This window comes from Tachysurus vachellii, chromosome 1 (assembly GCF_030014155.1).
Source record: "Tachysurus vachellii isolate PV-2020 chromosome 1, HZAU_Pvac_v1, whole genome shotgun sequence".
NCBI lineage: Eukaryota > Metazoa > Chordata > Actinopteri > Siluriformes > Bagridae > Tachysurus > Tachysurus vachellii.
The window spans coordinates 15,262,388-15,275,727 of record NC_083460.1 but is presented as its reverse complement, the minus strand read 5'-3'; the positions used below and the strand labels follow the sequence as shown (position 1 = coordinate 15,275,727).

General features: G+C 40.4%; 1 protein-coding gene across 2 annotated transcripts in view; it reads right to left on the bottom strand.

The window, feature by feature from the left end:
* Positions 1-13,012, bottom strand: part of LOC132848409 (nuclear factor of activated T-cells, cytoplasmic 1-like) — a 58,422-nt gene extending 45,410 nt beyond the window's left edge. Inside the window, exons 1-3 of one of the 2 annotated variants that reach the window (XM_060874090.1) lie at positions 12,878-13,012; positions 7,694-8,678; positions 6,328-6,487 (exon numbers count right to left, since the gene is read on the bottom strand). In XM_060874090.1, the coding sequence (XP_060730073.1) occupies positions 6,328-6,487; positions 7,694-8,678; positions 12,878-13,001 (1,269 nt within the window). In that variant the 5' untranslated portion in view covers positions 13,002-13,012. Of the gene's footprint in view, positions 1-6,327; positions 6,488-7,693; positions 8,679-9,845; positions 10,044-12,877 lie in introns of those variants that run through there. The other variant, XM_060874098.1, reaches the window with a different exon arrangement.
* Positions 13,013-13,340: the final 328 nt, after the last annotated feature.

Below are 13,340 nucleotides of genomic sequence, written 5' to 3'. Positions count from 1 at the left end.
TCAGCATTTATATGTCTGAGGGAAACGATTTTTGAGCTCACAGGTCTAGCAGTGTAGGGCAACAACTATGGCTGGCTTAATTCAAAGCAAAAGTGACCTCATACACAAAGGGAAGTGATGAATGAGGTCAGGTAACTTGCAGTGATGTTGGTCTTCCTGAAAGTAACGTAACATGTCTTTGTGCCCCTTGGGCAAACTCCTTAGATCCATTTAACATATGTGTTCTCCTGAACCCTCCCTCACTTTCTCTCTCTCTGTCTTTATCATCTCACATTGAGACACTGTCTAAAATACACCATGAAATCCAAATGACTCTTTATGTCTGTTGGCTTGATAGGTGCCAAAGTCTTTATTTCCATACAATAGTCCAGTATGTGGCAAAAATCAAATTTACTTATATTTCACTATTGAATCTCTGGAAAATAAAGAAATACTGATGACACATTTGGACTATTGACTGTGTATTAATCTTACTCACTGGCCACTTTATTTGGCCCACTTGTTTTTCCAATCTTAAACTCTTCAGATTCATGATCTTGGCCTTTGTCAACGCTTTATTTTCACCCAGAAAAGTACCACACACTTGATGTTTTTTTTTTATTTTCGCACTATTCTGTGAAAACTTGATAGACTGTTATGTGTAAACATACCTGCCATTTTAAAGACAGTTGTATTAATGAGTAGGTGTACCTACTGGTGGTGTTTTGAATAAAGTGTACAGTGAGTGTATTCACCTGTCCTGGATAACAGCTTCAGTTTTGAACCAACTATCAGCTAAATATCAGCTTTGTTTTTGCTAAAATCTTGTCCATTTTAATCAGTTAAGGAGGAATAATTTTTTATTTTTTTTATTTCCATCACCATCCTCTATGTTTCAAATCAGGCAATTTAACATAGTTTGTCTGACTTAGCTCTGACTTAGCTTAGAATCTCAGCCTGTAAGAAAGCCAAACCTCTCTTATACTCAAGATCTGTTCCTACTGTACTTTACACTGATTTGCCAGTTTATTAGGTTTACCAATCTAATAATAAGCAGGCAACTCACTGTACAAAGTTTTTCCATACTGCATGGATTGCCAGTTTATCAGATATGCCTAAGCATATACATGTACAGAATTACCAAGGAAATGCACTTTTATTACCCATAACTAATATGGCACATGACATGCTCAGCAGACTTCCTACATCAGTATGGCTCCTAGGTATTAGTGAAATGTCCTCCCTGAAAACACATCACTCCTGTTGGGTCAGCTCAAGAATTTGCAATAAGCACATTTGTTTAAGGAAATGAGAGGCTGTTGAGTGGTGACATCAGAGGGCTACATTAAATAAACTCCATTTTCACATTTTCTTTCTCTGTATTACTTAACATTATGTAACTTGGTCTAACTCATTCCTGCTCTCATTTCTGTCTCTTGTACTCTCCACGGTGGTAAGTAGGAATTTCATGACTGGTCTAGTCCACGTGGCGTAGAAAGGGGGAGAGGGAGAGAATCTGTATGAGTGCAAGGTTGGAGGAAAGGAAGGAGGGGGACCTTGGTCCATTATCACATTCGCTCATAGGTGCTGACAGTCACCCAGCGAGGCCTCTCTGTACCAAATTAAATCTACCCTCATCTACTGTAAGACTTATTATACCCACCCCAGAATTCCTTTTATTAACTCTCTGCTGATTCACATAGCATTTGCTATATATTTGTACTGTATATGAGAGAGAGAAAGAGAGAGAAAGAAAGAGAAATAGATTTGCTTTACTGTAATTGGCTGCCTCAGTAATCATTGTTGCTTTTATGGTTTTCGGCAGAGTGACAATAGTCTGTGGTGAGTATTAAAACGCAAATGCAAAACGAATGTCACTGAGGGCCAATGTTTAGAGCTCTCCATGTCTAGACCAAAGATCATCGAGATCATATGCACTGTATAAATTGACGGCTTAAAAAGGAGCGTCTTTGTACCAGAGTGCCTTGCCAAAGGCTACACACTGACGTGTGCAGGATTCCAGTGCCCCGTGATCTAAGTGGCAGCCAACGATGCCTTACCTCATAAATCTGTGGTCAGCACCTCAGACCAATGAAAATGTTGCCGTCGCACAGCATTCTTTAAGTTTCTCCATGGTTGCAATTAGTGGTTTCCCAATACCAATGTCTTGAGTAAGGGGAGCCCCTCAAAGAAAAGGAAATCTGGGCACATCTGAGTGTTTAATGGATCTTTACATAATAAAAATGAGACAGTAATTATTTGAAAGATGATACTTTCTTGATTTCTTTGATAAATCTGTCAACTCTGCCTCAATATGAAACAAAGATGGGGATTCCAGGCTTGTTCAACTGGATTCAGTACAGGAGACTTACTAGAGAAACATGTTTTCAGACAGCAAATCTCAACACATTTCACAGTATTCATCCAAAACCTCAGGCTTTGAAATCAGAGCACTTAAGTAGTAGCCTAGTAGTACAGGGAATCTCTTCACCCAAAAGGGAATCAGATTACTTGTCAACCACACTTTTAGGTATTGATTTTAAAGTTTAACCAATGCAGTTAAAGAATTTTAAACACAGAAACATAGTTTTAAGTTATGGGAATACTTAGTGAGTCACAGCTTGGTTTTCACTCCCCTAAAAGTAAATTCCATGTATTTCAGGACTGGCAAACACTTGCGATATTCATTTCAAATTGATGGAAAACCCATCGTTCTTGAGGTGTTCTTTCCCTTGAAGGTGGACCTTGAGATTCCCCCCAGTATGCCTCTAAAACCATCATGTAGATGTTGGCAATGACTGTGGTGCAGCAGTGTGCCTTTTCCAAAGATGGACATCCCCCCTATAGTATTGCGGTTGCCAGTAGCTAGAGAAGAGGAAAAGTGGCTACAGGGGTCAGCTTCCACCATAATAAACCATACAGGCAAATTAAAGAGTTGAGGAGATCACAAATAAGGGAACAGGCAAAGACAGTATGGGCAGCTGGCGAGTTCACCGATTCTTGTCTAAGTAGGGGAAGGAGATTTCTATCAACATGGGGTATCTCTCTCAAGCCTTGGCCTCCAATCTGCCAGTGGTGTAGTGGAGAGGGAGAGTGATGTCACCTCTATGAAAGAAACTTTCCAAAACAAAGGGAAGTCTGTGTGTTTGGGAGCAGCAGTAAAAGAGAGTAGGAAAACACCTCCGCTCATTACAGTGGAACCTCGATGATCACTAATGAGTATGCCAAGGGGGGCAGAGAAACAGTCTGGCTTGGGAGAAGGGGCGCACTATTTTTTGTTGGTGTTCCAGCTGTTTACATCATATGACAGAAAATCAAAATGCAAACCCCCTTCTGATGACTACACAAATGAAATGTGATATGGCTCAAAGTTTGAAGTTTGACAAGGGACGGGTGCCACTGGTGGACACCACTTTGTTTGTATTTCTTGTTTTGAATGCTTTTGAATGCTACTCTACAGGAAAATTGTGTCACCACCGCAATAGAATCAACATGTGTGCGTGTGTGTATTGATGCATGAAAGGAAACATTTTGGAGTGAGTGTCAGCCAATGGATTGACTTGGGAGCACTTTTGAGAGATGAATGCCTCACCAGAATTGACACCAACAATGAGACAAGGGCCCCTGGAGTATCAACACAGTAGCATCAGCTGGGTTATGGGACTCCTGTCCCTCTCTGCCCCAATACCATTCCCTACTCCTCTGTAGGGGCACCACTTGTGCCTAGGGTCCTTAATCAGCAGGAAGCAGAGGGTCCCAGAGGGGAAGGAGCTCTGCTGAGCCTCAGCTGCCTGCCTGTTGACTCCCTGTGCCCCACACCCTCTTCCCCCTGCTGCCGCTCTCCATGGCTGCCATCCACCCGCCCAAAACCTGCTCTTCATTACTGTCTTACTCTGGGAGCCATGATGCGAATGCTGCTCAGGCAAGGAGAGTAGGAGAGTGGGGGAAGGCGGGGGGGTCAAAATTACAACCCACTCTACTCTCAGTTTTGGATCTTCTACGGCAAATTCTGGCAGCAGGTGAAGCATGACTAAGCTGAAGCTTCTTTCTCCCAGCAGCTCTATCACTGGACAGGATTGCCTAACTCAGCCAGGAGAGCAGCATGTAAGCTTCTGCTGTCTGCTCAAGAGGCCGCAGGCTGATGAAAGCCCTCGTATATTTCCCCCAAACTAGAGCAGTTCAGGCATTAAATCACAGTGAAGAAAAGTAAAAGTTAAAAGAAGCATGCTAACAATGTGAACATGGCAGATGAAGTGCATCACTGAAATGTTATTTTTCAACTTGTTTCTAAAAATTGATTGTACTGGACATAAACGTAATTTTATTATAAAATATAAAAAATATAAATATAAAAAGGCAACAAATTCTGTTGCTGTTATTTGAATATAGGAATCCCAATAGAGATTAAAATACACTATATAGTCAAATGTTTATGGACAGTTGACCATAATTCTCAGATGTGCTTTTTAAAGATTTAATGCCCGTTTGCTGTTTCTACTCTCCTGAGAATGCTTATAACTAGATTTTTCTATGTGAGTGTGACTATGTTTAAGGGCATCACTGAGGTCAGGTACTGATGTTGGGAAGGTTTGAGGTCTGGGGTTTGGGGGCTTTCAGGGTTGAGGTCAGGGCTCTGTGGAGGACACTTGAGTTCTACACCAACTTTAGTGAACCATGTCTCCAAAGATGGCCGTAATGGTCAGGTTTTCACACACATTTGGCAATATGAGGGACACTGTGATACCACTACACCCATGAGAGATGAAGTGGCACAAGCTTAGTCAGGTCCAGCTCTCAATAGCAAACATATGACAAACATATGGCTAAGCTGGTTAATGTCTACCTCCCTACAGGCCTATGTTAACAAATTCAACTTCAACAACGAGACATGACTTCTGCTCGGGGAGGAAATGGATTATAAATAACACCTGAGAGTTGATGAATTAGGTTTGAAACTGACTGGGCGGCAGCTGCTGTGCTGGGAAGTGAAAGTGCCCGTGTTCGACTGGGGAGAAAATAAGGGTTTGGAAAACAGCTGCAATGCCTCGACTACTGCCTTTACCAAGAGACGGCAGCAACGCGCCAGTGTGTCTGCGTCTGAATGTATTACATTATTGATTTCATGGCCACACGCACGTCACTCCCGACCACATACACACACACGTAGCATTGCACTTTCAAGTGCACTTTCCACCTTGGATAAACCAAGAAGCGAATTAAGGGGTTTAAGTTCAAGACAGAAAAATAGAGAACGCTTTTTTGTAACATGTGTTAGGTAATGCAGGTGAGAATGACGTGGGTCCTATAATGCCTGCCAAGCACAATAGTTAGAGGCAGTGCTCATGCGCCGCAATAATTGCGATAATATGCGGCACTGCAATTCGCTCCTGCAAATGGTGTAGTCGATTGACTTCGGACTTCACGGTCCATTAATAACACATACACACCAGCATGTCACTCACAAGTGCATACACACTCTCTTTTTCTTTCTTTTTCTTTCTGTCACTCTCAAATGTTCCCCTGCCCTTACTGAAAGCTCACATGGCCAGGCAGCAAAAATGGCCTGGTCAAGACATTTTTCAGCAAAAATACATATGGAACAAAATTGCACTTCTTTATTAAACACAGTGCTAATTTAACCCGATTCAGGATCCTAATAAGAGTTACATTAGAAATCTTTTAAAACATATATAATGTCTCTACACAGTTAATAGTTAGGGTAATTTTTCTTAATTTTCCCAAATATACTTCAAACTGGATAAATAATGTAATAATTGTAAATCAAGCCTAGGTTTCTTTGGGTTGATGAATCAAGTTGCAAAGCCTCATTTGTTATTACAAAATACAGAACTGCTGACCTTTTTTACACATTCTGCATAGGGGAAACACATTACGAGTCATCGCTCAAACATACGCAAAAAAGAATAGTCTACTTTTTCCCCTAATACAAATGGCAGATGAGCCAATCTGGAATGATTGACAGTTGTGCAAATGTCAAAAACTTTCAAATATTAACCCCTCAGTCTCGCTGGAAGCCCCGCCCTCTTCTCCGTTTCACATTAGTAGTGTCTGCCACTTGTTTCATTATTTCTACTTTCCTGCATGTAATTTTTTCCCCTAATTTCAGACAAGCTACTTTTTTCATCAAGTGACTGGTGGTTACTGTAAAAGTACTGTGTTACTAAATTACTAAAGGATTTACAACACACAGAGATACATCACAAGATAAACACATGCTATGTTACATTTTAGACTCTACACAAGCTACACTAAAATTTACCTACCCCGAGCTCTAAATGTAAGGGGTTTTATATTGTATTTTTGCTAGCAAAAGAAAAGTTAGCATACCTGCACCACAGGGTGGCCTCCTGATAGGGCCTTCACTGCCCCTCGGCTGCCTTCAGTCTCATAGTGGGCACGGTGATGGGATTTGGGTTGCACCTCGATTTGCAGATTGTAGGGACCTGAGCAGGATGGCAGCTGCCAATCAAGAGCCGGCAGGGACGGGCTGCAAAATCACAGCACAATATACTTCATCAAGATTTATGAATTACACATACACACACATCTTACAGGCATTAATCGGATGAGTGAAACCAGATTTTCTGCCTGCTCTGGCAAGCGTTCGGGACCTGGATCCCTCCATTTCATCATTGTCTCTAATCTAATCTGTTGTAGTCACAGCCTGACATACTTAATTTTTAAAGCCTGGCAGCTAATTGTGAACGTTTTTTTTTCTTCTTTTCAGAAGAAATAATGAAAGAAGTATGAGTTCCATTTAAAGTGTTCCATGCATTCTATCACGACCTGACAGCTCATCAGTCCAGGTCTCCACAAAGCACTTATGCTTTTAAGTGGATAAATTTGGTTCCACTGAAATGATGAAACTTTGTGCGAGTTTAATAACAATTCAGAAAACGCCTTGCATTTTTTAAACTATGTTGTGTTTGTGATTCTCTGTTGTCCGGAGTGAATGAGCAATGAGAGAACACATTCCCACGTGAAAACACACAAAAAGCACACGTTGACGGAACAAAATTTCAGCACACCCGGATGCCTGTACGACTCAACAAAAAGCAACAAAAATGGACACAATCTCAGGCATCCTCTTGGAACTTTTGGTGTGTTTGCTGACCCAAAACGAACCAGCTTCCCTCTGGACTTTTATCTGCATTTTTATCTGTCTTTTATCGGCCTAATGTGTCTGAGAGGGAAGGAGAATCTGCAGCTAGCGCCACCAGCATTGACACCATCACTTCCTGTTCCACACTATCACCCTCAAACACTTGATTTCCGGCAGGAAAGCATGCCGGCGGAGGAAAGTGCGCACACGCATACACACTCATGCACTATGACCACAGGCGGACCCAGAGGCCTGTTAAAAACAGTAAAAACAACAAAATAATAAAATGATGTGTTGGTGAGTGTTTATGTATGGGTTGCTATGAGAACTGGCCAACAACCCATTGCACGAGCCTTTGGAAAGGAATTTATGAAATACATATGAACTTTCTACCTTCAATTTCCTACTGCTATAACTAAAATAGTTTTATTTTACATAGCGAGAGGAAGAGACCTCATAGTAAGGTATAATCTGCATGTAAACACAAATTATTCATAAGACATATAATCGTGTGCTTGAAGCATCAAATATTGAAATAGATCAGGAATTTTTACATGTATTTCTATTTAAATTTTGTGTACAACTGAATACCTGAGGTAAGGTTTGGGCTTGGGCCATGAGTATGGGTGAGGTGGCACATCCAGGAAACCTGAGCAATAGCTCTCCTTCTTGAATGGCATACGGTTGGAATTGGCATAGTCCTCCTGGCCAAGTTCTGTTCCCACATCCTCATTTGCCGGCTCCACCTTCAAGCTCATGCTGGGGTTGTGCTCTACACTGGTCTTCCGGCTCTTGTTGGGAACACCGTCACTGAGATCAGGAAAGCCGTCTGTACTGAGGGCATTGATGGCTGCCACAATAGCAGAATTGGTATACTGGTTAGTGTTTCCCAGCCAGCTTTCTTCAAGCCTTGGTGAACCCTGAGGTGATGCCCCAGGTGAGTGGTTGGGTGACATGCCTGATGTGTGCCCATAAGGGGTGCCATTGAAGCTATACTTCCGCTTGCCGTGACTTCCGATGTCATCATTGGGTGAGGTGGAAGGGGAAGTACGAGGAGAGGGACCTGGGGCATGGCCATGAGGAGGGCAAGACAGCATCGAAGAGGATAAGCCTTTGGGTGATACACAGGGTGACTGCCAGGGTGAGTTCTGGGGTGAATTTTCATAGTTGTAGAAACCAGATTCATATGATGCCTCAGAGTTGCAGCTACTTGCTGGACTCAGACTGCTTGGATCACGGTACCCATCAGCACTAGGCAAGGTCAAGGTCACAATGTTGACTCGCTTAGGCACAGGGCCCATGGTCCCACTTTCCACCACCTCTTCCTCAGGCATCTGGCCATATGAGGTGATCTCAATGCGTGGCCTCTCCAGAGGAGGCGCACCATTAGGACGGAGCCCAGGGAAGTAGTAGTTGGGAGCCACAGTGCTCTCTTGGAGTCCGTAACTCGCTTGGTGGCATGATGAGACTGAGATAACAGGGCTTGATTGAAGATTGTGGTACTGAGATGCCAGGCAAGGGTTGGCCATGCCAAGTGGGAGAGACAGACTAACATTTGGTGTGTAGCTAAAAGCCTCTGCAAGGACAAAAGAAAAAGACAATGATGAGTAAAAAACAAAAGTACAACATCTGTTAGCAGCACCATAGATGCCTACTTCAAAATGTACTTTGAGGCATGGAGAAATCTGCATGAGCATATGGAAAGTAACAAATATTTTAGGTTAGCTCAAGGGGCTGAGGAAGGTTCAATCTTGTATTTGTTCAATCCTTGTAATTCCAGCAAAATTGCTTTTGCTTCTTTTCATTGTTACAATTTTTAAAAAAGATTTTTAGAAGGATTGTGAAAAGTATCAATGATAAAACATGAATTTCTAACAATCTGCCTGAGATTATGGATTATTTGTATCAGTTATTTTAATGCCTTCATTTATAAAAACACAACAAATTTCACTTTCACGTGGCTCAAAGGCAAACAAAATCAAACAGGTTAAAGAAAATGTCCCCATCATGACCCTATTTTCATACCTGTTCAGGTTTCTAAAGAAAACACTGTGTTCTGTTTGAACAGTGACTTTTTTTTGTGGCCAGCCCCTTCACCTCAATCTATATTTGTTAACTGCAGCGGTACGCAACCAGGACACCACGTGAAATGATGAACCTGTCATGCACCACAGAATGCGTGGGCAGACTGACTAAAATTAGTGTGTGACAGACTATTTCCAGAAGCAGATGCACTGAAAAAAAAAGGAAAAAAAAAAAAACAAAACAAAAAAAAAAAACAGCTGTCAGTCTTGAAAAGATTAAAAAAATAATCTAAAAGAAGTTTAAAAGTAATCTTATTTTAATTAGACAAAAAATACTTTTATATATATACATATATATATGTATATATATATATAGTCTCTTTCTCTCACACACACACACACAACACACACACATACACAAATACAGGATAAAATGTATCTTTTTTTTTTTTCTAAAATTGACTAAATCTGTATAAAATATTCACCAGCTGTATTTGAATAGAAAACAAAAATATTTACCAAATTCGGTAAAAATTATTTTTATTGCACTGAAGATCATCTTTTCCAGAGATAAAGAAAACTAATGCTGCAATGTAATTTCATGCCATATCTATTAAACTAGAAAACCAGATTCATTCATATACATTTACAAACACATACATAGACAAACACATGCACAAGCACACACACATACAGACTCTGCCACCTGCCCAACACACCTCTCTCCATTTCCATCTCTCCGCCTCGGCTGCCGTACTCAAACAGAAAGCTGAAATCAAATTCGGGCTCTTTATGGCCGGATCCCATCTTCAGCGTCTCCAGGAAGGAGTATTTAAGCGCCGCTGTGTATCAGCAGCTTCTCGTGCAGAGCAGAGCAGTGGCTTTTGACATCCTGTTCAGTCACACAAGAGCTCTTATCTCTTCCTTACTCTCATAGAAAAAACCACCTGCCGCCTCATTCTGAGGGTTCTCTCACAGCCAGATCCGCCCCTTACTAGTTCCTTTTTCAACTTTGATGTAGTCTGTGATTCTAACACACACACCGCACTCTGCAGCAGGTACATCTGCATACATTTACACGGGGTTTTCTCTTTTCTCTCCATGTGACATGGCTTGTTTGCATTTCAGGCTCATGGGAGCTGCTCGACAGGGAAGTGAGCTGCAATAGATTGCATAGCCGTTCACCACACACATGAAAGCATAGTGAAATAAAGCAGAAGTCGCCCCTTTTGTTGGAATTTTACTGTTTGCAAAGTGTACACGTGTGCGGCCTATACGGGAGCCTGAAGTGTTTTCTTTTTTTTTTCTTTTCTTTTTTTTTAACACTCTCCCACTGTCCTGTGTGTGTGAGAGTCAGTCTCTTAATTGTGTGTCTGGTGAAATTATGGGTATAAGAGACAGAGGTTTGGGTAAAAAAATTGGAAGAGGGGTGCAGAAAACTGCCTTCATCAGCAGGATGAAGAGTTGAGACGATACACACACACACTCATACACACACACGTGCTGAGGCGACGCACATGCATACCCAAACCAAGCAGTCTGCTATCAATTATGAGGCTTAAAAGCAGAGGGCTGAAACGAATAATCATGCTCCCCTCGCCACAGTAATGCAATCCCCCAAACCGCACAGACAGACAGAAGGAACCCCAAATCGACGCAGAGCCCATGACATCAGTGCGCTTTAGTTACTGGAGTAAGTGTACGAGACGGAGATCCTTCATCCATCATCAATCCCCGATACGCTTTCCCGTATCAGCACACAGAGCCTTCGTCCACTAACAAATGATGTGATATTCAGTGTGCACTCCTGATCCCAACTGAACTGAGACACTTAACTTAGAGTTAAAAAAAAACCTGAGGCAGCAATATTGCAACATATTGATGCAACTATCACAGGCACTGGCGAGTCTATTTGTGGCCATAACAGCTGTGCTCCAGTGCAATAAAATATCATAGGTGTTATAACGGACTGCTTGTGGTTCCAGGACTGACAGCGAGAAAGTAGCAGCTGATTAACAAGTACACAGCGAGACTTGATCAACAACTACACCTTCTGGAATGTTAGAATACAGTTCCATTCATTACTGTTCTATTTCAAAATAAATATCTCATCATTTTAAATTTAAACATTTGAAATTCTGCTAAACATGAAATGAATAAAATGGTTCTATTCTGTTCTATTCTAAAATCAATATAGTGTCATGACTGTCGGTTTCAGTGTGATTAATGCATCAATAAAGAAATTAACAAGAAAACTGATACAAAGTGAATCTTATTCGCTTCTATTCTATTCTATTCTATTTTAAAGTACCTACATTAACATAGTGTTCTTAGGTTACACTGATAATGCAGCTGATCTTTATTAATTATACATTTATAAATGTATTAATACCATTCTATTCTATTCTATTCTATTCTATTCTATTCTATTCTATTCTATTCTATTCCAGTGTCAATATTTTGGCATGGCTGTATTAGGGTAACTCAGTGATAATGAATTTATAAAGGAATTAACAGGTAATTAAAACAACCTGCATCTCTATTCTATTCTATTCTATTCTATTTCAAACTAACTATATTGACATAATCCCAATGACTTAATGTCATAATGCATGTCATTAATGTCATAAAGGATACTGCATTTGACTAACTGCATTTCAGATACTGGCAGGTTAACTAAAAGCATCAACATGCAATTCTATTCTATGTTCTATGTGTTGCATTATATTCTTTTTAAAGGTAACTGTATTGGCAATAAATCATATTATGTTGCAGTATTGATAAATGCATCTAACTAATCTGCACTTTTGGATATCTGTTCATTAATCATTCAATAATAATAATAATAATAATAATAATAATAATAATAATAATAATAATAATAATAATAATAATAATGCAATTCAAATTCTATCCAAAGCATCAACATGAAATTAATAGAAATTCACATATCTGTTTATCTCTCGGTTTAGTTGTGTCTTTGAACCTTTCATTTTGAACCTTTAATGGAATGACAATATTACCACATTAGCATTACGTTATATAATACATGAGTGTATTATTCAATCAGTAACACTTCATTAACAGATCTACTGTAAAATATAACATTTCATACACGCCATATGTCTCTTCTATGTTCTTTTCTCAAAATCACAAAACACCTTTATTATCTCTGCAATGTTAATGTACAGTGTGGCCAAGTTATGAGTCAATTAATCAATGAATAGTGAATTATCTTTGACAATGTGAAAGCATTGTTATAGAATCTATGATAAGAAATGTTTTGTGGATTCTACTGAATTTGTTTTTTTAATTCAAATCAACTTTCTGACAGGAACATATTATGTTACTGTATCACCACTGCATTTAAATAACTCCACTTTAGATATGAGTCCATTAATCAGTCAATAAGATACTACAGTAGATAGAGATGATTCTACTGAAAGCATCACTATGAGTGTGCATTAGAAAAAAAAGTGTTTTTTTTTTTTTTTTTTTTATACTGAACTTCTATATTCTTTTGTAAGACCAAAGTTTGGAGTCTAATTAGACAATTTTCTGTCTCATCTATTCTTTTTGAATTGTCCAATAGGATAAGCTGCACCATTGGCCTATTGAACTGTGTTCTGAATCTGTTTATTTTAATTTTATACCGTTCTTTATTGGGTTATTAGGTGCATGATGAGCACACTGCCACACACACACACACACACACACACACACACACACACACACACACACACGCACTCACCTTCTTCCGCAGACTTCATGCTGATCTGAGCGGAGCAGTAGAGCTCGGATCCCCTCCGTTTGCCCAAAGCCGGCCGTCTGAAGTTGGGGCTCGTATCAGGACGCGTGCACGCAGACGCGGGCATTCACCCTCTCGACACGGGAGCGTGCAAACTTTCCAATACAAATAGACAAACAAGCAAAAAAAAAAAAAAAAAAAAAAAAAAAAAGGAGTCAAGCGAGTGCAAATAAAGTGTGAAAGCTGAGGACGATCAGTGCAAACTGTGCATCCCGGTCCGCTGCGTGGCTGTTTGGTTACGCGTTTCGGTAGAGCGCAGCGCGTCTGGCGTCAGTCACTCCGTACGCGCGCTGTCGCTTTTCATAATGAGGCTCTCCGTGGGTTTTTTGTTGTTTTTTTGTTTTGTTTTTTCACAACCGGCGTTGTGTGACACGACTATTTACGGAGCTCCCGCACCGCGCTGTAT